Source organism: Microcebus murinus, chromosome 15 (assembly GCF_040939455.1).
Source record: "Microcebus murinus isolate Inina chromosome 15, M.murinus_Inina_mat1.0, whole genome shotgun sequence".
NCBI lineage: Eukaryota > Metazoa > Chordata > Mammalia > Primates > Cheirogaleidae > Microcebus > Microcebus murinus.
Genome location: NC_134118.1, coordinates 2,422,123 through 2,449,725, shown reverse-complemented (window position 1 = coordinate 2,449,725; position 27,603 = coordinate 2,422,123). Strand labels below are relative to the sequence as shown.

Genomic DNA, 27,603 nt, shown 5'->3' with positions numbered 1-27,603 from the left:
AATTTCTTTGTTGCTATTGTGAAGGGAATTGAGTCTTTGATTTGGTTCTCAGTTAGATTGTTGTTGGCGTATATGAATGCCTCTGATTTCTGTGTATTAATTTTGTATCCTGAGACTTTACTAAATTCATTGATCAGTTCCAGGAGTTTCTTGGTTGAATCCTTGGGGTTTTCTAGATACAATATCATATCATCAGCAAACAGTGAAAGTTTGATCTCTTCTGCCCCTATTTGGATACCTTTGATTCCATTTTCCTGTCTGATTGCTGTAGCCAAGACTTCCAGCACTATGTTGAACAGAAGTGGAGATAGTGGGCAGCCTTGTCTGGTTCCAGTTCTAAGTGGGAATGATTTCAATCTTTCCCCATTCAGTATGATGTTGGCTATGGGTCTGTCATATATGGCTTGTATCATTTTTAGGTATGTCCCTTCTATGCCTATTTTCTTAAGTGTTCGTATCATGAAAGGGTGTGGAATTTTGTCAAAAGCTTTTTCTGCATCTATTGAAAGAATCATGTGGTCTTTGTTTTTGCTTCTGTTTATGTGGTGAATTGCATTTATAGATTTACGTATGTTGAACCATCCCTGCATCCCTGGGATGAAGCCCACTTGGTCGTGGTGGATTATTTTTTTGATAAGTGTCTGGATTCGGTTAGCTAAGATTTTGTTGAAAATTTTTGCATCTATATTCATTAGGGATATTGGTCTGTAGTTTTCTTTTTTTGTTGCATCCTTTCCTGGTTTTGGTATCAGAGTAATATTCGCTTCATAAAAGGTGTCGGGGAGGTTACCGTTCTTCTCGATGTTGTGGAATAGTTTCTGCAAGATAGGTACTAGTTCTTCTTTATAGGTATGGTAAAATTCAGGTGTGAAGCCATCTGGACCGGGACTTTTCTTTTTAGGGAGATTTTTAATTGCTGTTTCTATTTCAGCTGTTGAGATTGGTCTGTTCAGGGAATCTATTTCTTCCTGGTTGAGCCTAGGGAGGCTGTGTGTTTCTAGAAATTTGTCCATTTCCTCCACATTTTCCAGTTTGTGTGCATAAAGATTTTTGTAGTATTCATAAATTGTATCTTGTATCTCTTTGGGATCAGTTGTGATATCTCCTTTTTTATTCCTGATGGAGCTTATTAGAGATTTCTCTTTTCTGCTTTTCGTTAGCTTAGCCAATGGCGTGTCAATCTTGTTTATTTTTTCAAAGAACCAACTTTTTGTTTTATTAATCTCCTGAATAGCTTTCCTGTTTTCAATTTCATTTAGTTCTGATTTGATCTTGTTGATTTCACTTCTTCTGCTGGGTTTGGGGTTGGTCTGTTCTTCTTTTTCCAGCTCTTTGAGTCGTTTCATTAGATTGTCTATTTGTGATCTTCTTGCCTTTTGGTTATAGGCATTTATGGAGATAAACTTTCCTCTTAGAACTGCTTTAGCTGTGTCCCAGAGGAGTTGATAACTTGTCTCTCCATTGTCGTTTTCTTCATAGAAGTTTTTTATTTCCGTCTTGATTTCTTCATTTACGAAGTAATCATTTAGTAGGAGGTTGTTTAATTTCCACGTTTTTGTGTAGAAATGTGAGTTTCTGTTAGGGTTGATTTCTAGTTTTATTCCACTGTGATCTGAGAAGGTACATGGTATGATTTCTATTTTTTTAAATTTCTTGAGATTTTCTTTGTGTCCTAGGATATGGTCAATCTTAGAGAATGTCCCGTGAGCTGATGAGAAGAACGTATAGTCAGTGGATTTTGGGTAGAATGTTCTGTAGATGTCTGTCAGACCCAATTGTTCTAGAGTTTTGTTTAAGTCCATTATTTCTTTATTAATTTTCTGTTTGGAGGATCTGTCTCGTGCCGTCAGTGGGGTATTGAAATCCCCGGCTATTATGGAGTTGCTATTAATCCATTTGCTTAGCTCCAGTAAGGTTTGCTTTATGAATCTGGGTGCACCTAAGTTGGGTGCATATATATTTAAAATTGTTATCTCTTCTTGTTGGACTGTGCCCTTCACCATTATATAATGACCCTCTTTGTCTTTTACTACTTTTGTTGGTTTAAAAACTAAATCATCTGAAATTAGAACTGCCACACCAGCCTTCTTTTGGCTTCTATTTGCTTGGAATATTGATCTCCACCCTTTTATTTTTAGTCTATGTGCATCCTTGCAGGTTAAATGTGTTTCCTGAAGACAGCATATACTTGGCCTGTATTTTCTTATCCATTCAGCCAGCCTATGTCTCTTGAGTGGAGAGTTTAAGCCATTCACATTTATTGAGAGAACTGATAGGTAAGGTAGATTACTGATCATTCTGTTGGGTTGGGTGTTGTTGCTATGATTTCTGTCTTGAGCCATTGTAATATCTGGCCTTTAATATCTTTGGGTTTTGGTTGTTTTTATATCCGTGGGTTATTATTATGATGTTCCGTGCATAACGCTGTTTTAAGTACTTCTTGTAGGGCTGGTCTTGTCTTGGTGAATTCTCTGAGCCTTTGCTTGTCTGAGAATGTTTTTATTTCTCCTTCATATATGAAGCTTAGTTTTGCAGGGAATAATATTCTAGGCTGGGCATTGTTTTGTTTCAAAAGAGTGAGAATGGGGCCCCAGTCTCTCCTTGCTTGTAAAGTCTCATTAGAGAAGTCTGATGTTATTCGAATTGGCTTTCCCTTGTATGTCACTTGCTTCTTTTGTCTTACAGCTCTTAGAAGGGCCTCTTTAGTTGATATTTTGGTCAGTCTAATGACTGCATGACGTGATGTCTTCCTGTTTGCATTGAATCTCCCAGGGGTCCTCTGGGCTTCTTGAACTTGTATATCGAGATTTTGAGCAAGGCCTGGGAAATTTTCCTCTACTATATCTTCAAACAGCTTGTCCAACCCTTGAGTGTTGTCTTCTTCCCCTTCTTGTAACCCTATGACCCTCACATTAGGTTTCTTCACATAATCCCACAGCTCTTGTAGGCTTTGCTCTTTTCTCTTGTTTTTCTGCTCTATTTCTGTGACTGATTTATTTAATTGGAGGGTGTTATCTTCAAGCTCTGAGATTCTTTCTTCTGTTTCATCTACCCTGTTCTTGAGACTTTCCACTGTATTTTGTAGTTCCTTGAATTGATTCTTCATTTCCAGGAGTTCGGCTACACTTTTCTTCAATGTGTCTATTTCTTTTCTCATATCGTGGAGATTTTTTGTGGTTTCTTGGTGTTGGTTATTGAGTTGTTGTTGCAGCTGGGTGAGTGTTCTTATGTTCCACATACGAAATTCCTCTTCTGTCATATTGGTTGCCTGATTTTGGTCGGTGTCCGTTTCTAGGGGGCTGGTGCTCCTCTTTGGGGGTGTGTTTTCCGTTTGGTTCTTCATATTTCCTGAGTTCTTTCTCTGATTTCTTCCCATGTCGATCAGTTGTTGTTTCTTTCCTTAGGTTATTGTTTGGGTATTCACACACCTTTTTTAGTTTCTGAGGCGTTAGGTGGTGCCTGTGGGTGAAATTGGACCACTCCCTGTATATTGAGTCAGTGGGTGCCGTGGAAAGGCTGTGCAAGATGCCGTCCCTGTCAGTAGGTGGCGTTTGCTTGGAGGAACAGGCTATGGTGTTGATTTTGAGTCCTGTTATCAGCTCTTGTTCTGGGCGGAGCTGGGTTTTGTAAGCCTGCCCTCAGGCCGTTAGCAGGGGTCAAAGTTCTGTTCTCTGCTTCCAGGGAGAGCTGTCAGGGTGGGGCTGGAATGATCCTGCTCAGCCAGAAAGTCTGGGTGTGGGGGTGGGGCTGTCTGAGACCCGCAGTCTGCAGCAGGCTTTGCTTCTTTCCACCCTCCCCAACTCCGCAGCTACTCCTGGGCCTCTGCCAGCAGGCCAGACCACAAGCCACCAGGCCTCCCCGGACTGTGATGCCGGCGGGGAGATTCCCTGCACAGGAACGCCACCTGGGTTGGGCGCATGGCCTCCTCCTGGGAGGAGGGTTGCCCTCTAGGACCCGATCCGCCCCTGGAGGCACACAGACCTCAGTAGGCTGTTCACATATAACCCTTCTGTGCCCTGGGCAATGCTAGCCCTCGGTGCAGGGGATCTGGTCTGCAGGTCCGACCTCTGGGTCCCAGAGTTCAAACTGTATTCCCACCAGGGAGAGGATTTCCGGTCCTAATTCACCCACAGGGAGCCCAAGCTGGGTCTATGTCTCTCAGCCTCTGAGTCGGCACCGTTTTCCTGGGAACACGGTGCCAGCAGCACCTGGAAGGGCGGGCGGGGTCCCAAACGGGAAGGTCCTGTTCCCTGGAGGTGCCTCCGGCTGGTGGCTGTATTGTCTCTCTGGGCAGCCGCGGGTAGGGTCGGCGGAGGGGAGGAGGAGGCAATATGGCGCCTGCCGCGCGGCTTGGGTCTGTGCACACGGAGGTGCCCGGAGGAAGTTGGGAACCTGGTGCCACGTCTGCTACAGGCTCACCGTTGGCAGGCGGCGGCAGTCTCTGGGCTGATGTCCGCAGGTCTCTCCACCCGCTGGGGAGCCCACCAGCAGTCCCGAATGCAGGGGAGGGGAAACAGCAGGTCCACCTACCCTTGCCGCTGGTCTCCGGGCTGCTCCGGTGGTCTCAGCCTCCAGTTCTCCTCCGCAGCCTCCTCCCGTGGAGTCTCCCGGGGTCTCAGGTACCCCTCCTTCCGGCCCTTGTCCGCTGTATGCTCGTCTTCTTGCTTCTTTCCTCTAGTTTCTGCTAGAATCGGTCTTTTCTGCAGAGACCCTCTGTCTGGCGGTGTTATTCGTCCGCCATCTTGCTCCGCCCCCGAGATGGACTTTTTGATTTCTCAAGGTCAGGTTATTTAAGCCATTATTAATATTTTATTTCAAGATTTCATTTTGATGGCCTTATTTTTTATTGTCACTAATTTTATAAGTTTCTTTTCAGCATATTCCAGCTGCCATGAAACAACACTGGCCTTTAAAGAGAGCGCATGTAAAATGGATAACCTGGTTCATTAGACTTAGGTGGTTCACACAAGCTTCCTCTTCTTTTTTTATGAATTAATTTAGATTGTGAGAAAATGGTAATTGAGAATTGCTAGGAAGTACTATACTTCCACAGTTCTCCTTAACCTCTTTAAATAATGCTTCAATTGAATTATAATAGAAGACAGGGACATTTCCATATGGTTTCAGTGGTTTTAACTTTCTAATACATATTCAGTTTTCCAGAAATTTCTATATTCCAATGTAGGTATCAGAAAAATCACTTGTGTAGATGGACATTAGGGAAATGAGATCTAGCAAACAACCCATTTGACTGATAATGGGTACATGGAATCCTGGCACCAAGGCTGTATCCAATTCAAGGGAAAGAGGCCCATGATCAATTAGTGATGTCTGCTTGAAAGAGGGATGGGAGTGATGGTACCCATGCTATTTCTTTACAGGATTGTGACTCTTTGGACATAGGAAAAATTGTCACTTACCTATTTTGGTATCTGGGATGACTGGTACAGGCTAGGTACTTGAAATATTTGTTAATTAAATTAGTCCATAGTTACTAATGTTTATTCTCTTGCAGAAAACTTGCTGGGAAATTCCCTGTTACACAAGTCTATAATGATGGAATAAAATGTTACGATGCAATCCTTGTTGGTTGGGTAGAAGCGAGACATTGTCAGGATACTGGGGAGACTTGGATAGTATGTACTTGACAGAGAAGTTGAAGTTTAGGGAATGAAATGATTTGTTATAACTTCAGATTTAAGGGACTTGGATGTACACATTTAAGAAAAAAAAAACACATCCAGTTTTATTTGATTTCCTACTGTTTTTGTACTCACATTAACCACAGAATTTAAAAAATATTCCCTTGGCATACAGACTGTGATTTTAGAAATAGAGTCACATTACGGTTGTTATACAGAGGAGGGAAGGAGACTGAGAAGGTATGATTTCCCTAGGTTATTTAGCAAGTTAGTGCTAGAGTTAGCATTAGATCCCCAGACTCTTGTCTGCTAGGTTATTGGTCTTTTCATTTTAGGACTCTGATCACTGTCCCACACTAACAACAAGAAAGAGAGACTGCTGTGAACCAGAAGAATTGGAGTAAAAGACTATCTGTATTAGTAACTGTACATTATAGTATTTTATAATGTTGAATAGCAAATGAACATCTGAATAAGGCAGTTGACTCTATTTCAATATTCAAAGAAAAACTAACTTTATGTTGACTTTATATAAACTTTAGCATCTTATTTTAACAAAATATTTACAGTTTGAAAAGATTGAGGGACTTAAAGTAATTGGGAATTTTCAGTGTTTGATTTAGAGAGGAAAAATAGCAAGGTTATAGGGACTAAAGAAAGGGCTTAACTGTGGAGAACACTTCAACATTCACATTCATTCAAGGCCATGTGCTGTCCTTGCCTGGTAGTTTGCCTCCAATTCCTCTACAGTTGTTTGAGTGCTGCTACGTCCACTCACGATTTAAGGACACCCAGGGCTGTGTATCTCCATGTTTGACTTCAGGACTCCACTGCTGAAATTGAGGCTGAATTTTACTAGTTACTGACTTGATTTCTCAGGTGGACTAAAAGCACTCTCCTAATGTCCTTGTGATTCTGAGGGGCTTTCTTTGAGGTGCAGAGTCCTTAACTTGCCTATCCTTTGAAGCAGCCTTTCCTGAATCTTTGTTAGACAAAAGCGATCACTAAACATAGGTAAACCAGAATAATTTGGCTGTGATTCCATGTAAAAAATGAGGTGTAAGGGGTGAGGCAAAATGTTTGTCTTTAACCAGGATTCTGAATACTTGGTAAATAATTATTTGAAGAGTGGGCACAGAAGAAAAGTTTCTGACACTTACAGAATGATCACTGTGTACCAGGCAGTATGCCAAGTACTTTGTATAAATCGTCTTCCGTCACCCAAGTGGTATGCATTTTTACTGTCTATGTTATATCGGATGAGGAAATCACAACTTGGAGAACTTCAAATTCACCAAAGGACCTTGGACATGCTAGCTTTTTCTTAGGACCGTCTTTCCTGGGTCAAGTCAAACTAGCTCTGCTGGTGAGTCCGTTTGTGTTCAAACTGTAGCAGTTTGCTGCTCTCAAGAAATATGCTGCTCTCAAGAAATATGTTAAAGGCTGCTCTGTTTGAGAAGTGCTTTAGTATGCCATTGGGTGATGTTCACATGGTTAGCCTGTGTATGTCTTAGTAGAAGTCTGGAATAAGGGTGAACCAGGGAAGTGGAGGGCTTTTTTCTGTGAGGCTTGATGAAGCCTCAGCATTTTTCTCAGTTCTCCTTTGAGGGTTCTTACAATTAAGAGATAAAAATGGTTAGAGCAAAGTACCTTTCCTTGTCCATAAACTTCTGCTGCTTCTGGCAGAAGATCAAGAACCAGTAGCCAATTTATGTGATCCTCAGGGGTGGTTAGGTGGATGAAAGTTATTCCTGGAGAGCCTGCCCGAGTCCTGAGAGCTCATGGACAGTTGGAGTTCTAGTGTGGTGGAGAGAGGCAGGTGAGAGGCTGGTACTTCATTGTGTAGCCACTACAAATTGTTCTCAACGAGCCTGCTCCCACCTGCACACGGATCTGAGTGAGCCACCCCAGATTTGGGTGCTTGCTGTTACTTCCTTTCTCTAGTGCTTACGCTCTCTGTAGAGTGGGGTTTGTAGGTTAGTTCAATTTGAAGAGATGCTTCCTTGCCTTGTGGGGGCCTTCCCTCTTCTAATAAACATTGCATTTGGGCTACTAGCAGTTCTTTATTTCTCACCTCTCATAAATTTCTAGGCAGCAATGTTTTTTAATGCTAAATTTAACTTTTCTTCCAGAGGATATCACATTTTGGTAAAATTATCCTCTTAATAATAGAAATATTATTAATCATAATTAATTCATTTAACAAATGTCTGAGTGCCAACTATGTGTCAGGCACTGGGGGATATCAGGGAACAAAACAGACTAAAATCACCATCCTGTGACATCGATGTTCTAGTGACACGATGATGGTGGTTATAATGGTGAAAGATTACAATAACTAACATGTATTGAGCATTTGGTTTGTTCCAGGCACTGTTCAAAGTGCTTTGCATTTTGGCCAGGCATGGTGGCTGACACCTGTAATCCTAGCACTCTGGGAGGCCAAGGTGGGAGGATCACTTGAAGACAGGAGTTTGAAACCAGCCTGAGGAAAAGAGAGAGCCTCCTCTCTACAAAAAAATAGAAAAATTAGTTGGGTGTGGCAGCATGTGCCTGTAGCCCCAGCTACTTGGGAGGCTGAGGCAGGGGGATTACTTGAGCCCAGGAGTTTGAGGTTGCTGTGAGCTATGATGATGCCACTGCACTGTAGGGACAGAGCGAGACTCTGTCTACAAAAAAACCCCCCAAAACAAAAACAAACAAACAAAAAAAGAAAACCCAACAAAGTGCTTTGCATTTTGTTCAAAGTGCATTAGTTTTTAAAGCAACAGAATAACAGAGCGCCCCTGAGGCAGTTCTATCATTCCTAGGGAACACAGAGGTTAAGTTTATTGCTCTAAGGTCTCTTGAGTCATCATTTGCAGGGTCAGATTTTAAATTTAAATCTCAATAATTTTAATTTTTATTAAGTTTGTAATTAGCATCAACAAATAAATTCTAAGGAGAGGTAAATAATTATATATCAAATTTAAAAGCTAAAGTAGTTCCAAGAGTTCTTTGTAGTTTTAGAAAGGTAGATTATAGTAATGAAATAAGCCTATATTAATTACTACATGATATGCCTGCATTTCATTTGCTGTGTCATTTGGGTCATACCTTTAGTTAATTCTTTCGAGTGCCCATGTGGATGACTACTAATCTTGCAGACTTCTGAAGACTGAGATTTTGTCTTGGAGTGGAGTGGAGGAGAATGAGTTGGGTTTTTAGGTCAGCTGGGAGTCTATCATCTAGGAGCAGTTGCGTAGTATTTGGAATCAACCATGAGGCTATAAAGTACGCGGAGACAAACAGATTTGATGTCCAGTGAGTCTTACAGAACTGAATGTGCAAAGCAGATCTGGGAGCCGGTTTTATCTTCTCATATAAGAGGATTTAGGGCAGTGACTTCCATTCTAAATCTTCCTTGCTGGGATTTGCAGTCCTGGGATAAAAGGGTTGGCATTATTGGAGATGAGAGAGCTGTCTGGAGTATTGTTCTACTTTGATCAAAGATTATTGTGTGGTGGGAAGTCTTTTATGTCTTTACATCACATGTAATTAATTGAAAGAGCTCTGGACTGAGAATCAGAGGTTGATTTAACACCTGAAATTTTTTTGAGTCTGTTTCTTAACTTGTGATATAAAGGAATTTACCCAGTGATTCCTTAGGTCCACTCTGAGTCTAAAGTGGTGTGACTTTACGATTGTATGCTGAACAATAATTGCTTATGTGTAAAATAAAAAATTATATAAATAAGTTTATATCTCAGCAGTACAATCATTTAATATAAATCATTTAAATAAAAGGCCAATAGGATAATTTTTTTTAACAAAACCAATGAACTATTAACTCCATTGAGTTTAAAATTAAGTGTGTAAACTAAAGAAGAAATTCACCAATGAGTTGTATTTTGTCAGAGTTTGTAAGGTTAGAGTGAAAAGTTTGAGCTGTTCATTTTTTTTTAGGACATAAATGAATGAAATGATTTTTTGGTGAGGAAGGATTTTTTAAATTAATACATAATTATACATATTTATAAGATACATGAGATATTTTGATACATGCATATAATGTGTAATGATCAAATCAGGGTAATTAGGAAAGAGGAAGTATATTTTTATTCTTGTTATTTTTTTGGTAGAAATATTAAAAGTATATAAACATTTGTATTTTGAGCCTGGGGTTTATATAGTTGAAGTTTTATTCATTCAGCAAATATTTGTTGAAATTGACTATGTGCTAAAGCTAGGGACTAGGGTATAGCGATGAAAAAGAAAGACATAGTTTTTGTCTTCATGGATTTGATAGTCTGTGGGGGTAAGTAGTTAGGTAATGATACAGTATGTTGATTACTGCATTATAGAAAGATCTGCCCTTAAATAAAAATGTTCCACAAAACCATTAATTCAACAGATTAGTTGAGCATCTCTTCTCATGAAAGCTTTTGGTAATAAATGGCATTTTGTTAAAAGGGCTAATGAGGAAGCCTTTTTGTAGGACTGCCTATGTGCTACTTTATTCTTCTTTTAGACATAGAAATTGTTTGCATAGTCCTTTATTTAGTGAAGGCTGATTAAAGATATTACTGTTTTCATTCTTAGTTTCCTGTCATACAAACTATATTTCTTTCCCTTAACATTTATTTGCATTGGAGGCCTTACCAATGATTTGATCATGTTAACTAAAAAAAAAAAAAAAAAAAATTATGCAGGTTTATATTTTGCAAAAAGGAGAACTTTATTTTTCATAAACGGTAGCAACCTGCTGGGCGGCCATTCCAACAGGTTGGGAAACAGAGCATCTGCCAGATGCCAGGTACATGGGCTTCAAAGAAGAGACAAAAGGGAACAGGATTTTATACTGAGTGGGTGGTCAAATATACATATTCAACAAGCTATAGGAGGGGTCATGAATATTTATGAGGGGAAATCATGCATGTAATTGTATTTTATCTCTCTCATCCCATCATGGCTGAGAACTTAATTTTAAGGTGTTTCTGTGGTCCCCTTGGCCAAGAGGGGTCCATTTAGTTAGCAGAGGGCTTAGGATTTTATTTCTAGTTCACGGTCACATATATAACTTATGTATATACAAGTGAATCATAGCCTAAGCAGAAATTCATTTGATGAACTGTCATCTTGTTGTGACGGCATAATGTAGTGGGAAGGTCCACTGATAGATCAATTTTTTGTTTAGCTAGTCATAGAAGGCCTGGAAAAATCAGATAGAGGTGTTTGAACTTGATAAAATAAACTGAATGGAGTCAGACACCCTATGTAGCAAACAGTAGCCTTGGCTCAGGCTGAAACCTGAACTTAAGTCCTGCTCTCAAAAATAAGTGCTTTAAAGAACGTCTGCCACTTACTAGCTGGGTGCCCTAGGTAAGCTCCTTAAATCACCTTGAACCTTTCATTTACTCTTCTTTAAAGTGAAGTTTATTATGCTTACATTACAAATTGAAGTGTGGATTAGAAATGATGATTATAATAAGGCCTAGCACCATGCCTGGCAAATACTTTTTATAAAATGATAGTTCTTATTATTTATAATGTATAGTGAGTTCTCAGGTTGGAGAGGAATGAGAAAAGGATGGAGGAGTGTTTGGGGAGTGCGGTTAGGGTAGGCATGCGAAATGAATGTGAGTAGTAAAAGAATGAAGGCAGGAAGAACAGCTTTTGTAATTTTGAGGATATGAGATGAAGGATGCAAACAAATGTGGTTGTGGAGAAGGAAAGGGAATCAAAGAGAACATTTGTGATAAGGTAAGTATAGGGAATGTGAGAAACGGAATAGTTAACTCAAGATTATTCTAATTTTGGAGACTGTAGGATAGAAAGCTGATTATCAGCAATATTCTTGGGAGTGAGGCACCAGTGTGCCAAACCTAGTCCTTGGCAAGCCAGTAAGCAGTTTTCCTGCCAAATCTTGTGCCTTACTTACCATAAGTAGTAACCCAATTGTTTATATAAATTCACTTGTTGAAATGACTCAGCTTTCCAGGATATTATTTTGGCATTCAGTTATGTCAAACAGAATTACATAGAATTGAAGTTAGGGTGTTTGCCTTGTTTTTTCAAACTGTTCATATTTGCCTTTTAAAAAATTTACAACATGTGAATTTTAGGGGAATCCTTTCTCAGACCTTCGTATTAATGTTTTTTTTTTTTTAAATTTAAGATTAAAAGATGTATTTGCTAGATATTATAGAGAGAGTATTTATTTATACCCACTAATTACACTTGGAAAATGAATCACCTAAGCTTGGTCATGTTATATCTATGTTATGCTTGAGCACTGGGTTTGATTATAATGTGAAATGAATTGCTTGGTCATGTTTAACAGAAAAATGTTCCTTAATGCAGAGTGAAAAAGCCTCTAATTGGAACCTTCAGCAATCTTTTAAAATTAAAACATGATTTCCTATGATTTTTAGAAGGGTACTCTATTCGTATAACCTTTCACCAAAGACGTTGGTTTTTCAGTATTCCTTTGTTCAAACTGTATTTTTACACCTGTTGTTTAAAAGTGGTGAATTGGAATTTTGCAAGTATATGAAAGTGCTAGTAGTAGTTTTTGGTGATCAGTATTGATAAACATGAACATATTTATTATAGTTTACAGTGGAATCTCATAATGCAATCTGGTTGCAAGAGACTTGCAGGTCAAAATGCAAGTGTGGAATGTGTTCCTATTGGAGCAGACCCAGTTAAGGAGAAAGACTAACTGCAGGCTAATTAATAAGTTAATCTACACTTCTATGAATGATGACAGAAGACAACGCTCCTGCTCCTGGGCCAGACACAAAGGACTTTACTCACAGCACAGCAGGCAGTGTGGATTTCTTCATGTTGCTGACACTTCCCATGATTCTGTTTGATAGCATTCTCTTGCCACCCAGGGTCGGTCCCTAGAGGCAACACAGTGTTGGGCCTAGGTGATGTTGCCCATGCAGTGGGTATGTATGCATCACAGCTGAGAAAACCTGAGATTAGGAAACTCTAATCTTTCATAAGGGGCTGCTAGTAAACCTGCCCAGCCTTTGCTTTGAAGGAGACATTATCCTTATTATTTGGGATAGCAAACTAGTCTTCCCTCTGCTCCAGAGAGAGACTATTTCTATCTTAAAAGGCTGTCTAGTTTGTAGATACCCTGCACTGAAAAAGTAGTAGCGAACAAAAGCTATCAGTGCATCTGCTCATAAGACATACAGAAATGGGAGAGACTCATGGAGAATTGCCTCCCAACACCACTTGCGGTGTTATTGAAACTTACCAGTTTGACAACATAGACCAGTTTTCCTCCTATTTCTCCATGCATCTCTATGGGGAGCTTTAGCTTTGGATCCCTGTTTTCTTTTCACTTGAAGAACAAAATGATGAGTCAGGTGCTTAGTCAGGTGGAATGGAGCATTGCTCCTGAGAGAGGCATTTTATATGTCACTGTATGTATGAAAATGGGTAGTATAGTAGGCTTGCCTTTGATGAAACATTTAGTAAGTTTAATCTCATACATTAGTCTCAGTTATCTGGAAAAAACCTCAGCTCAGAAGGATGTTTTTTAGCTCTGAAGAAGAACCCATGTCCATGATTCATATGAATGTGATTCCCATTGGGTGATTCCAACTCAGTTGGCTTAAAATCTTCCCTTCCTTATCTGGCTTCTGTGTGAACACATGGCATCACTTGTTTTTGATTTTTTTCACAGAGTGACTGTTAATTCTTTCATTAATTGTAATGCCTTCTCTTGTTTTGTTTTAAAATTGTACCTAGTTTAAACTTCGTCATCTTCATTTTGAAATTATTCCTATCATCTTTTTTTTTTTTTTTTTTTGAGATGGAGTCTCACTCTGTCACCTGGACTAGAGTGCTGTGGCCTCAGCCTGGCTCACAGCAACCTCAAACTCCTGGGCTCAAGCAATTCTCCTGCCTCATCCTCCCAAGTAGCTAGGATTACAGGCATGCACCACCACACCTAGCTAATTTTTTTATTTTTAGTAGAGAGAGGGTCTTGCTCTTGCTCACTCTGGTCTTGAACTCCTGACCTCAAGTGATCTTCCTGCCTTGGCCTCCCAGAGTGTACTCCCATCATTTTTTGAGAACATTTGTCTAGTGTCTACCATGCTCTAATAAGCTCTACCCTCAAGGAAAGAAAACTTAGGTTTTTCTCAGATTTTTTAAATCTGTTCCTAAGGTCTTGTTTTGATTTTCATGAGTTTTGATGTTATCATTGGAATATGGGCTAGAAATTTGCTTACTTTCTTAAAGAGAGTCTGCTTTTTATGCCCAAGGAATGCTTTTTTCTTGGTAATTGAGACCTCATATGATAGGAAGGAATAAGAAAGATCAGTCCTTGAGGACAAGGACTATATTTTATTGCTATGTGCCTAGCGTAGTCAGAATATGGTGGGCTCTCAGTAAATATTTCTTGACTATTTACTCTGTAAAATTCCTGGAGGAAATATACTGCATAGGAAAAGGATTCGGAATGTAGGTATGCAGTGTATCATACTGTAGAGCAGGGTTGACAAACTGTAGCTCCTGGGCCAAATCTAGCTGCCACCTGTTTTTGTAAATAAAGTTTTATTAGGGCATGGCCACACTTATTTCTTCATTTGTTTACTTTTTTCTGGCTGCTTCCACATAAAGTTGAATAGCTGCAACAGAAACCGTGTGGCTTATAAAGCCTGAAATACTTACTATCTGGCTCTTTACAAAAATATTTGCCAAGCCTTGCTATAGAGCTGTCTTCCTAGAGTGGATAGTTGAATTTCTGGGGATGTAGATGATGTCTCCATGTGGAAGAATGTGGAGATAAAAGGAATGAGGGTTAGATGGGATTGGATTTCTCTTCCAGTCTCTTTCAGGACAGGAAGAGAAGGAAGCTCTGTGTGTGTGTGTGTGTGTGTGTGTGTGTGTGTGTGTGTGTGTGTGTGTGTGAAGAGCAAGAATGTGTGTGTGTGTGAGAGAGAGAGAGAAACTCACGGAATCTGAGGGAGGCCAGAGGTGTTTTTGTTGTTTTGGTTTTGGTGGTAGAATACACATAACATAAAATTTACCATTAGTGACATTTAGTACATTTACAAATGTTGTGCAACCATTACCACTGTATAGTTTTATCACCCCAAAAGGAAAAGCCATACCCATTAAGTAGTCATTCCCCAACCTCTCCTTTCCCTAGCCCCTGGCAACCACAAATCTGCATTCTTTCTCTGTGGATTTCCTTAGTCCCTAGGTCTAGGAATGGTTTTTGTTTTTTAAGACAGAGGGGAAAGGGGCCAGTCTGCAGGAGAAGGCAGTGGAGGAAAGAGGTGTGTGGTTACAGAAGAGGCTGAAGGGGAGAAAGTCACTGGCACTGGAAGGCCTGAGATGGGCTCAAGAGCATCCAGTTCTGCACCGGGGGCCGGTGCTGTAGAGGTGCCATCTCTGTCAACCGCAGTGCTGTCCTCCTGGGAGCCGCTTCACAGCGTTATTTTGGGTGCTGTTCTTGGTTGTGAAGCTTCTCAGTCAGTTTCTTCAATCTGCACAGTAGCTTGTATATATACATATATATATTTTTAGACAGAGTTTCACTCTGTTGCCCAGGCTAAAGTGCCGTGGCATCAGCCTGGCTCACAGCAACCTCGAACTCTTGGGCTCAAGCAATCCTACTGCCTCAGCCTCCTGAGTAGCTAGGACTACAGGCATGCACCACCATGCCTGGCTAATTTTTTCTATGTATTTTTAGCTGCCCAAGTAATTTCTTTCTATTTTTAGTAGAGATAGAGTCTTGCTCTTGCTCAGGCTGGTCTCGAACTCCTGAGCTCAAACGATCCACCTGCCTCGGCCTCCCAGAGTGGTAGGATTACAGGCGTGAGCCACCGTGCCCGGCCTAATTTCTTTTCTGATTCACTTAGCTACAGACTGGTTTCAGTGGCTTGCCCGTGTGATCTCTAGATCTCTAACTGAACCAGGATAGAAACTGATAATATATGATGGTGGGTGGGGGGTGGGCAGACCACATCAGTGAGACTGTGATTTGATTAGGGTGGTATAGGTAAATTTCACGGATAATAAGTGCTGAGAAGCAAAGAGTATTGCAGTGTGATGTTTCAGAAGTGGCATCAGGAGTTGAGGATAAAGTGTTCTTTCTGTCCTTTTTTGGATCTGGGAGAATGAATAAGTAGGAATCCTGAATGCTAGTAGCTTCCAGAATTTTAGATTTTACATAGATAAAAACATGAGATTGGTATATGGTCAAATTTTTATTGTGAAAAACCTTAAGAATAGCAAATAACTATCTGCTGTCAAAGTCATTTAACACTGCAGTCCCCTAACCCCAGTCCATGGCCTGTTAGGAAAGGGGCCTGGTATCACTGCCTGAGCTCTGTACGGCCCCTTCCACTACCCGTGACACCCAGCCCTCTACCCCGGTCTGTGGAGAAATTGTCTTCTGTGAAACCAGTTCCTGGTGCCAAAAAGTTTGGGGACCACCGATAAGACATTGACTGCCACACTAGAAAAACAATTTTTTCCCTTGGGGCCATGGTGTTTTTATTATGAAAATAGAATCAAGACTTTGAAACGATCCTTTCTAATTTAATGAAAAATTTGTTATTTTTATTGTTTTCTGACTTCTCTTCATTTAATCCACATTTTTAGAGTTAATTTGTCAATATTAATTATAACAATAAGAACATCAACAAGTAAGATTTTCATGAATCAACTGCAGGGTTTTGCCCAGGGGGCCACCCATCATGTAACATGTACGATACGGCATGGCAGTGTGAGTTGCCTACGCACCAAGAGGCTCCCAAGGTAAAGAGATGTGTGAGTTTCATGAGGTCCTAGGCTCAAAAGTAGCATGAGTTAAATACAACTCACATGGCAGTTAATGTGTTAATTAAAAAAGATTATACACACTAAAATGTAAGAATGTCATGCTCCCATAATAGAGAATACTCACCTAATTATATACGTTTAGCTATGTGAACTACTTTAGTATCTATTTTTTTCTCATTTTGCTAAAGAATGGTTTGAAGATATGTCATGAATTGGCATTAGTCCATAGATTACATTTAGAAACCAGCATTGAATACATTTTTTTTTTAATTCACTTGTCTGATCCTCAGAACTCAAATATGAATTTCTTGGGGTTAGGGAAAATGGCTTATACCCTTGGTGACCATTTTTTCTGGGCTCCAAGGTATGACACATGATCTCATATATAAATAATCTGGAGTGGAACCAAATATTGGAAACCAGGGCTGTCTGGAAGAATCTGGAGTCACTATACAGTACTTCATTCTTCTTGGTACCCATTTGATACTAAGCATCATAAAAGGTGCTTCTTATGCTTTTAGTTCAGGAGTCTTCAGACTTTTTAAACAGGGGGCCAGTTCACTGTCCCTCAGACCGTTGGAGAGTGCGCACTGTGGGCCCGGGTTCAGTCAGCTGCTAAGCAGGACAGGCAGCTGCGGCAAAAACACCCGGCCGGCCAGATAAATGTCCTAGGCGGGTGGCTTGTGGCCCCCAGGCTGTAGTTTGAGGACACCTGCTTTAGTTAGTTGTTTGAGATTTCAATTTTGGCCACTTCCTTTGGCATGGTGGGCAGATTGCTTAGGCAGTTTTCATACCTCACAAAGAAGCTAGTAGAGCAGGATCTTGAGGGAATCCTTACAGCTCTGTTTCTGCAGCTGTCTCTAGTCTCTGAATGTGTTGGAAAGAATATTCAAATCATTATTGTGTTGTTTCAGCTTTAACTTGGGAACCTGAAACTCAAAGCAGGTTTTGGGGAGTTTCTGGGTGGTGGCAGATCTTGCAGTTTCAACCATGTGCTCTCTTTCTTGTCCCTCTCTGCTTATGGTGTTGACTTAGGCATCCAGCTGGTTTTGTGAGGTGCTTAACCCTGGGTATATGGGGGTGGAGAGGGAAGAAAAAACAATGTTCAGTGTATGGAGTGAATTTCTTATCATGCATGTCAAGATTTTGGAGGCTTGTTCTTGAGGGGCAGTGATAATACCTAGTTGACATCTGCAAAGTTTTGCTTTTCTACCTTTAAAATATAAACCTTGAAAAGGAGAAATAGGAGTTAATCAAGTATTGAAGTCCCTCTGTTGTTTTTTTTCTTTTAGCATTTTTGTGGCTGAAACAGTTTTTTATTTTTCCCCTTATTCATTTTGCTATTTTGACGAATTTAGGAAGTTTTGAATTATTTTAACTTATGTAGAATTTTCTTTCCATTAGTTGTCTTTTAATCTTTACTGATGTTTGAACATATAGTTTTTAACCTATTTAAGCATAATCAAAAGTTTACACTATTGCCAGATTATTTTTATGAGAATTTTGATTTTAATTGCTGAAAACAAGGGAGTGTTTTAAAATGAATTCTTTTTAGCTAGCCCAGGCAAATAATTGGGAGCCCAGGTGGAAATCTTAGAAGGTTCTCTACATAGGGCTCAGAGGTTAGAGGAGGGCTTAAGGCTGGGTCCAGGAAACCTGAAATTGCTGCTTAGCTCTTTGAAGAGTGCAGATTACTTAACCTTATGGGCTTTGGTTTTTCATCTCTTTAAATATACATTTTGGGAAATAGGCATAAATATACATAGAGAATAAAGACATCTGAATTTTCCTTTAGCTTCCCTAAGTCAAAATTTACAGTATGTATAATGTGTAGACATTATACATACTGGTATAAAACATTCTAGTGTAAACTAGTTACATTCTAGTGTAAACTAGAATTTAGTAGGAAATTGACTCGTGGATAATGTTTAATGTTTGGGTTTGGGAAAGATTTCAGAAATTAATCTGCTGATAGGACTCTGAAGAGAAAGTCAACTGTTGGCTCTACAGAGGGTCTTCAGAGGACTCAGGATATCATGAGAGAGATGAAGCAATGTTCCCTTAACCCCTTGGAATGTGGCAGCAGTGGCTGCTTTGAGGCATGTGCAAGATGACTGGCTTACAATTTAGTCCTTTTCAGGTAGAACAGTGAAATATGCTTTGAAAGATTCACTTACCTGTACAACTTGACAGTTTTTGTTTTCTATTTAACTGCAGTAAGATTGTGTTAGTAGTTAAACATTTTTTTCAGGGATGATTTGGGCAAAGTTCTCATTTCTGGTGTCTGAATCCTGGCCTTGGAATCGAGAGGAGTCTGTTCCTAAAGGAAGAGGAAGAAGAGCGCCACATGAACATGAGTTTGATTGCTAACCTTGTCACTTACTGGGTGTCGTGGGCAAGCTTGTGAATTTTTCTGAGCTACCCTTATCTGTACCAGGAAGTAAGAAAAAGTGCCTGTGTAAATGGGGTTCAGGAAATGGGAGCATCATTCTGGAGGATCCTGTGTTTTTTCCAGTGCACCAGTCTGGATGCAGGCAGTGCCCCGCCTCCTGACAGTTGATTGGCTGATGACCCTTCTCTTGCCCCGTCGGCAGTGGAGCCCCCCACCACTGGAAGTTCTCTTTGGGGACTCTTGCTTCTCCTCTCTTATCCTTCTCCTCACCTCTTGCCACTCATTACACACAGCCATAGTGTTTGTCCCCAGGAGTCAGCCTCTGGTATGCGTGCTGCCATTCCCCCATTGTCCACTGCAGCCCTGTTTTATCCTCTTCCTTAGATGTCATACCTGTGCCCCACCTGATGAAGCTGTCAACAGAAGGTGGTGGGTCTAATTCTGGAGGGCAAAAAGGGAGCTCCACAACACTGCACAGTTGGGACCAAGAGAGCTATCCCATGCAGCAAAAGCATTATTAAGCTTTACTTTTAGCACTATACATTATGAGCTCAGGATCTAATTTGTGTTCAACTGAATGTTCTTCCTTCCTATGGAGAAATGGGCTGCAAGTTCAAACAATTCATTTCCAAGTGTTTTTGGAGGGATTTGTTAAAGCATACCCTTTTGATCAGTTCATACCTCCAGTTCCAAAACCACCAAGCTTGGGTGGAAGCATGACTGTCCAGGAGATGGGAAAGGGCTACTTTCTTGATTGCCCTCTGTAGTAAATGGTTCCTTTCTCTTGAAAGCAGTTTTGCCTGTTTAAGAATGGGCTCAGCTCAAGGCAGATCACTTAGGGTGGGGGTGGAGAGGGGTTGGAGTGGGCAGTGAAATAAAAGGGAAAGCTTATAGAAATATAGAAGGAAAAGGCCCCAGCAGTGCTAAGAAGCACAAAAAGGGTGGTGTGGCTTTCTGGTCCTCAGTTTCCTCTGTGAATGGATCCTTTTGGATCAGTGATGAGGTGTCATAAACATTTAATCCTGAGTGCCATTCCTGCTGACACAGCCTTGCTCTTTATATCCAAGAAGAGCCAAGCACGTTCAGATGGGTATTTGCATTCTTGTTTCTCTAGGAAAAGGTGCTGAAGGTGAATTGTGCCTATGCTGCTAAGAGGGGTACATTTTGTCCAGATTTAGCATGGAGAGGGAGGTTTAAGGAGCTTCTAGCCTTCCTTTCACCTTGGACTCCACAGGGTGGACCCTCCACAGGCCTGGGCCACTGTGCTGACAGAGGGCACACTACAGCTACGTCTTGGCTTTCACTGAGTATGGGGGTGTGTCTATTTCCCACATAGCCTGGAAATGCTGCACAGAACTGAAGGGGCAAACAGGTGGGAGAGACTGTGTTTCAACAGTGGGGGTTCTGGATAGCCACACTGGCACGACCAGGGGGTATCTGGCCTTGCCTTCTCACTTGTGGGGCCACTGATATTCTGCTGCCATTGTGATCTAAGGAGCCTCTGTGTGAAGCAGCCTTTTATTCTAGAACCCCAAGAAAACAAGCCCTGGCTTGTCCACCACCGTCCTTCAGTGCCAAAAATGATTAAGCTCTCACCTTGATACTCACTGTGCCCAGGCCAATCTTGGGTGTTTCCTGCTGAGCTTGCTTTTCCCCCAGTCACTTTCTAAGAATTGCTGAATTTCTCATTAGAATCAGTTATTTCTCTAGATTTGGAGCTTATTCCAAAAGAATACTTTGCTTTTCTTTTTGGTGTTTTGGCCTTTGATTTCAATCCTCTCCAAAGATAAGAAAGTCACCTTTGCTGCTGAAGTGAGCTAGGGGTTGGAGTGGGAGCAGCTTATCATTTGGGGTCAGAGTCCACCTGCCAGGAAGTGAGAATGGCAGGAGAGCTGGAATGGCAGTCCTTGTATTCCTTAGTGGAGTCTGATTGGCTTGTGGGTGGTCATTGTGTCCCAGGAGGTTTCAGAGAACAAACAGTGGAATCTTATTTAAACAGTTTGGAAGGAGCATTAATGATGTTTGTTGGTCATGGTCCAGATGGAAGCTGGTACTTTTCTGACCTACCCCTTTCATTTCACCCTTGAAATATTTCATTATTCTACTCTGCATTAAGGTTTTGCAATCATTTCCTTTTGATCCCAGTTTATAGTGTAATTGCAGGTGCTTTTGTATTTCCTTTGTGCTGTGATATCGATCATCTGTGTTGGCTGGTCTATAGCAAACACACTGATCCAGATGCAGGCTGGAAGATCTGAGGGTTACCAACTGATTCATCATTTGCCCAGTGCGGCTTAAAACCCACCAGAATGAAGGGAGCTGTGGTGTAGGAGCAGGAGGAAGTACAAGTTAGAGGGGCAGTTGCTCTGCACCTCTGTCATTAATAAGATTGAGAGATAAAGGCTTATTACCCCAGCCAATGTCTGAAATTGTGTGGACACACTTGGATTCAAATGTCCTCTCTGCCACTACTTAGTTCTGTGGCCTTGAAGCAACTATTCAACCTGTGTCTCATTTTTTCTTTTGTAAAATGAAGATAATGGTACTACCTACCTCATAGGTAAGTGTTAAAGGACATGGTATCTGGCACATAATAAATATTCAGTAATTGTTAACTGTCCTGAACAGTTAACAATAGTCTGCTTTGACCCAGAATTCTTTTCCTGAGGACATGCTATAATTTTGACAGGAACAGATAACTAACTCTTCTTTGTGTGTCCAAATAAACATGTTTTTATGAAGGTACTTAGTGTGAGTTAACAAATGTATTTACACACACACACACACACACACACACACATACATACATACATTAGATGGGTCTTGCTCTGTCACCCAGGCTGGAGTGCAGTGGCTTGATCACAGGTCACTGCAGTCTAGAACTAGGCTGGGCTTAAGCAATCCTCCCGCCTGAGCCTCCTGAGTATCTGGGACTACAGGCATGCACTACCACACTTCGCTAATTAAAAAAAATTTTTTTGTAGATCCTCCTGCCTAGGCCTTCAAAAGTGCTGGGACTATAGGTGTGAGCCACTGCCTGGCCTGATTTTTTCCTTACTGCATTCATTCTGAGATACATTACCAAACTTGTATACAAAATTTTTCTGATCACCGATCCCCTTTGCTCTTACAACTATAAAATTATATGTAAAATAGGTTAAAAACTACTGAATACACTCCTTTATGAGAATAAATGTATTTCTCCTATAAGAAGTATCGAGATCTTTTATTTGGGAAGCAATTAGGTTGCAAATTGAAAATAGTTTTCAACTTTTTGGCATATTTTTAGGGTTCCCAACATCATAACCCAGCTAAAAATGCCATGTTGTCCGAGTTTGATGTCCAGAAGTCAGTATTGCCCTGTGGTCAGTATTCTTCATTAGAGATCCCTGCAGTGAAAGCTGAAAGAAAGATGAAGTGCAGCAATCCAGCATCTGTGTCAATAGGACAGACAATTTCTAGGGTTCCACAAAGGGCTATCACAAAAACTAACCTTTTCATTATTCTCCTACCCTTTGATTCACAGCCCAGGGACTTCAGCCACTATATCTACTTTCTTACCTTTCAGGGAGTGTTCAACTCAAATTGTATTTGGTTATTCTTCCCATCATACCCTGAAACGTTGTATCTGAGATCATCAGTGACCATTCATGGCTAAACCAGTGTAACTTTGGTCCTTGTCTTTCTTGCTTGTCAGTCTCTATTGTCACTGCTGGGCACTTTTTTCTTGACCTTCCCTCCTCTGCTGGCTTTCCTTCTACCTCACTGTCAGTGCTGCCTTCTTCTGCCCATCTCTGAAGGTTGGCACATCCTAAGATACCATTGCTGGCTCTCTTTTCTACTTTATGCATTTTCTGTGTCCATAGCTGTAGCTACTCTGCCCTTGTGAGCCCCAGAGCACTGTCTCAAGCCCAGATTTGTTTCCTAAATTCCTGACCCTTAATTCCAAATGCCTTGACATTTCTGTGTAGGTATTCCTTAGGCTTCTTCTCCTATTCCACATGTCCAAAGATGAATTTGTCCTCTCACTCCCTTCTTTTATCTCCTTCATTTTTCCCCATCCTAGTTCAGAGCAGCACCACGATCCATTTGGGAGCCAAAGACAAAAATCTTGGAGTCAGCCTCTTCTGTTGACTTTTCCCATTACCATGGCTTCAGTAGCTGTGTCATTTCTGTCCTCTCCCTGTTCACATTGGCCACCTGGTCCTGCTTGGGCTCATGAAGTCACCTCCTACCTGGTCTTTCTGCTGCTGGTCTCTTTTCTATCCATGTGCTGTGAGTGAGTTATGACTGGAATGACCATCTTTGATCATGTCACTCTGCTGCTCAAACCTTGGTGGCTGTCTCTTGCCTTGGGGGAAAGTGTGAATTCCCCACTATCCCAGGCCCTGTGTGAGTAGCACTTTCCTGTCTCGGCACCACATGCCTCTCACCTTCTGTATGTGTGCCTTATAATCTAGCCATTTTGTACTGATAGTTTCTTGAACAGACCATACCTGCATTAGTCAGGGTTCTCTAGAGAAACAGAACCAGTAGGCTACACACACACAAATATATATATATATATATATATATAAAGAGAGAGAGAGAGAGAGAGAGAGAGAGAGAGAGAGAGAGAGAGATTTATTTTAAGGAATTGGCTCATTGTGGGGGCTGGCAAGTCTGAAAGTTACAGGGCTGGAGATCTAGGGACGAGTTGATGTTGCAGCTCCAGTCGAAATGCCAGGCTGCCTGGAGGCAGAATTACTTCTTCCTCTAGGGTAAGGCCCTTGAGTGGATGAAGCCCACTCACATTTGGGAGGGTAATTCACTTTACTCAAAGTCTACTTATTGAAATGTTAATCACATTTAAAAAATAACCTTTGCAGCAACATCTAGACCAAATATCTGGGTACCGTAGCCTAGCTAAGTTAACGCATAAAATTAAGCATCACAACTTGGCTTACATTTATTTCTGTCCAAATTGCCCCCACACCTACTGTGGTGCCCACTGAGCACCTGGAAACCTGCCACTCATCCTATACTCTACTCTCAGCCTGCCCTGCCCTTCCTTAGAGCACAGCATTTCCTAGTACAGCATTTCCTCTTTTTATTCCTAATTGGCTTATAATTATGTTTAGTACAGTATTATTCCCTTGCTCTGAGTATTCTTAAATTGTCCTTCTTCCCTAACAGAACAAAAATGCCTCAAGGACCAAGCTTCTATTCTGTTCACATTCGCTATAGCTTAAGCACATGATTAATGCCTAATAATTGTGTAATGAATCAATGAATGATTAGGCCAAAGGGTCTGAAATGAGCATTGAGAATGGTAGCAGTTGAGATGGAAAGCAGAGGTTTTGGAGCCACAGTAATCACCAGGGGAGTGTTTATAGATACCAACGAAAGTAGCTCTTTAATCAGATTAAAGAAAGGAGCAGAGTAAACCTTTGAAAAGCTCCACAACTCAATTCCGGAGCATGCCTCTTACAGTGTGTGATGGCCTGAGAAGTTGCAGCTCTAATACCCTGATTCTGCTGGATTATGCAAAAACTGTCACTTATCAAACTTCAGCATTTCTGGATGCTTCCTGCTAATCACCTCTGTACAGGGGAGTCCTGTCAGAAACATGTTGTCTGTTGTTTTTCATTATCTTGGAGAATAATTTAGGTGGAATTAACTGTATGATTTTAAAATTTCTTATTTAAGAAATCCTGTTTCTTTATGGCCCCTTCAACTTTCATTTTCTCTTTTTATTCCTACTGACCTGGCTGCCTCTTAAAGGGGCAGCACCAAGTTTCTTGCTTGCCCTATTGGCAGTAACTGCAGGTTGGTGTCATTTTAATTCTGTTATACTGCATGGCACATTCTTAAAGTAATTTTTTTTTGTTTGGAATTATTATAATGTGAATAAGAGTTTCTGATTCTTTATTCAAGTTGTAAAATTTACTATGATCACTTTGTTAAAATATTTTAGACGACACTATTTTTAATAATGTAATATTGTATTTAAGGGAGCCTAATGAATATAACAAGATAAAATTCAATTGAAGTCAAACAGATGGGTAAATTGTGACATTACAAATGAGAACTGGAAGCTACATGAAGCCAGGAATAAAGCTGACAGGTAATCTTTTTTTTTTTAATTATTTTTAAAATTTTCCTTATTCAATTTCTTCTTCTTTTTTTTTTTCTTTTTGACCAAGCACAATTGCATTACCGGAAATGAGAGGTAAACTTTGTGCCACAATCCTGTATATCCTTTCTTAGAAAGCCACAGTTTTGTCTTTAAGCTTTATTGTCACCAACAAACAGAGGAAAATACAATTACAGTTTGAGTATCCCTAATCCAGAATGCTTGGGACTAGAAGTGTTTTAGATTTTGGATTTTCTTGGATTTTGGAATATTTGCATATACATAATGATACATCTTCGGGATGGGACCAAAGTCTAAACATGAAATTCATTATGTTTCATATACATCTTGTATATATACTGTGAAGGTAATTTTATATAGTATCTCTATTTTTAATTTTTTTATCTTTAATTATTATGGGTACATACATAATAGTTGTATATCTTTATAGGGTACAATATAGCGTGAAGGTAATTTTATATAGTATCTCTGTTTTTAAGTTTTTTTATTTTTAATTATTATGGGTACATACGTAATAGTTGTATGTCTTTATAGGGTACATGTGATGTTTTGATGCAGGCAAACGTGAATTAATCAAATCAGAGTAATTGAGATATTCATCACCTCAGGCATTTGATGTTTCTTTGTGTTAGGAACATTTCAATTCCACTCTTTTAGTTATTTTATTTCTTTACTTTTTTAAAAAATTTCAGAATATTACAGGGGTACAAATGTTTCGTTTACATCTTTTAGTTATTTTAAAGTATACCCTACCTTATTGTTGATTATAGTCATTTTGTTGTGCTCTCAAATATCTTTCATTCTATCTAACTAATTATATTTTTGCACCCATTAACCATCCCCACTTTGTTCCCCCCTTCCTCCCTACCCATCTCATCCTCTGGTAACCATCATTCTATACTCTGTCTCTATGAGATCAATTGTTTTAATTTTTAGCTCCTACATATGAGTGAGAACATGTGAGATTCATCTTATTGTGCTTAACAATATTTTTAAATAATTTTGCACGTGAAACAAAGTTTGTGTACATTGAACCATCAGAAAGCAAAGGTGTCACTATCTCAGCTACCGGAGTAGACAGTCTGTGGTTGTTTGGCATCACCATCACTCCTGACTCTGAATATATATGCTACTGACAAGTAATCATTTTCTTATACTTATTCACCTATAAGTACTTAACAGTGAAAAATAAAACATACCATCGATACAGTGAAAAAATAATGTGTTCAGAGTAACTAAGCAGCACAGTGCATCAGCAGAATACCCATATCAGCTGTTAAACCACAGTAGCAACGTTATCAGTCTTACAGGCTGAGTATCCCTTATCCAGAATGCTTGAGACCCAGAGGTGTGGAATTTTCCACTTGTGGCACTCAAAAAGTTTTGGATTTTGGAACATTTTGAATTTTGGATTTCAGATTTCACATTAGGGATGCTCAGCCTATACTTAAATAATTTATGGTATTTGAAGAAAACAAAAATAACCAGTGTCAATGGAAAAAAGCCAAGCTCTGTAAAATAATTTTAAAGAGATTTATTCTGAGCCAAATTTGAGGACCATGACCTAGAGCCACTGCCAAGAGGCCTTGGGCAAGTGGACTTGTTGTGGCTGGGTTACAGTTTGGTTTTATACATTTCAGGGAGACAGGGGTTACAGGTAAAGTCATAAATCAATACGTGGGAGGCATACATTGGTTTGGCCCAAAAAGGTGGGAAATCTTGAAAGGGGGAGAGACTTACAGGTTATATGTGGGTTTAAAGATACTTTGGCTTGGAATTGGTTAAAGACATGAAGCTTTGTCTAAAGGCTTGAAATGTTTAAGGAGCTGTTATCAGAGATAAGCCCCCCCCCCCCCCCATATATTTGTTGTGTGAATGGAGGACCTGCAGGTTTGTCTTGTGTACCCTTAGGCCTGTTAGTGGCTTACAAAGGAAGTCTTCAAGAAGGGAGGGGAGCATGACAAGGTATGTCTGACCTCCTTCCTCCTGGCCGGCAATTTAGTTTTAGGGTATTCCTTTGGCCACGAGGTCCATTTAGTCAGCCATTTGGGGAGTGAGCCTTAAAATTTTATTTTAGTTTAACCAGGCTGCTTAGGAGCAATATTCATGATGCTGAAATCAGAGTGAATTTTTTTTTTTTTTTTTTGAGACAGAGTCTGGCTCTGTTGCCCAGGCTAGAGTGCTGTGGTATCAGCCTAGTTCACAGCAACCTTGAACTCCTGGGCTCAGGCTGGTCTTGAACTCCTGACCTTAAGCCATCCTCCTGCCTCGGCCTCTCAGAGTACTAGGATTATAGGCGTGAGCCACTGAGTCTGGACCAGAGTGAATTTTTTTTAAGTTCCCTGTTAAATTGGTGCCGGAGGTGTGGTCTTTTGACTGGTATCATACTGTGTTTGTTACTTGTCTGTGACCAGGTAAGTACAGAAAATGAGAGTAAGTTCAGAAGCTTTTTTAGCAAGTTGACATTCCTGAGACATTCACATCTGATCATTTTTCTAGTAATTCCTCTTTAATTGTATTTTACAAAAGAACCAGTTCATGATGAATTAGATTTTAAAATGAGGATGACAACAACCACTGTTAGTCTTTGACAGTTTGAGAAGCTCTAGTTTAGAGGATCCTGTGTAAAATGATTG

At 40.2% G+C, this 27,603-nt stretch overlaps 1 protein-coding gene across 2 annotated transcripts in view; it reads left to right on the top strand.

The window, feature by feature from the left end:
* Nucleotides 1-27,603, top strand: part of GMDS (GDP-mannose 4,6-dehydratase) — a 638,941-nt gene that overhangs the window by 6,588 nt on the left and 604,750 nt on the right. The window contains exon 1 of one of the 2 annotated variants that reach the window (XM_012768473.3): nucleotides 5,046-7,008. The exons of the other annotated variant lie outside the window; for it this stretch is intronic. Within the exon in view, the coding sequence (XP_012623927.1) occupies nucleotides 6,829-7,008 (180 nt within the window). The 5' untranslated portion in view covers nucleotides 5,046-6,828. Of the gene's footprint in view, nucleotides 1-5,045; nucleotides 7,009-27,603 lie in introns of those variants that run through there. 2 annotated transcript variants of the gene reach the window in all.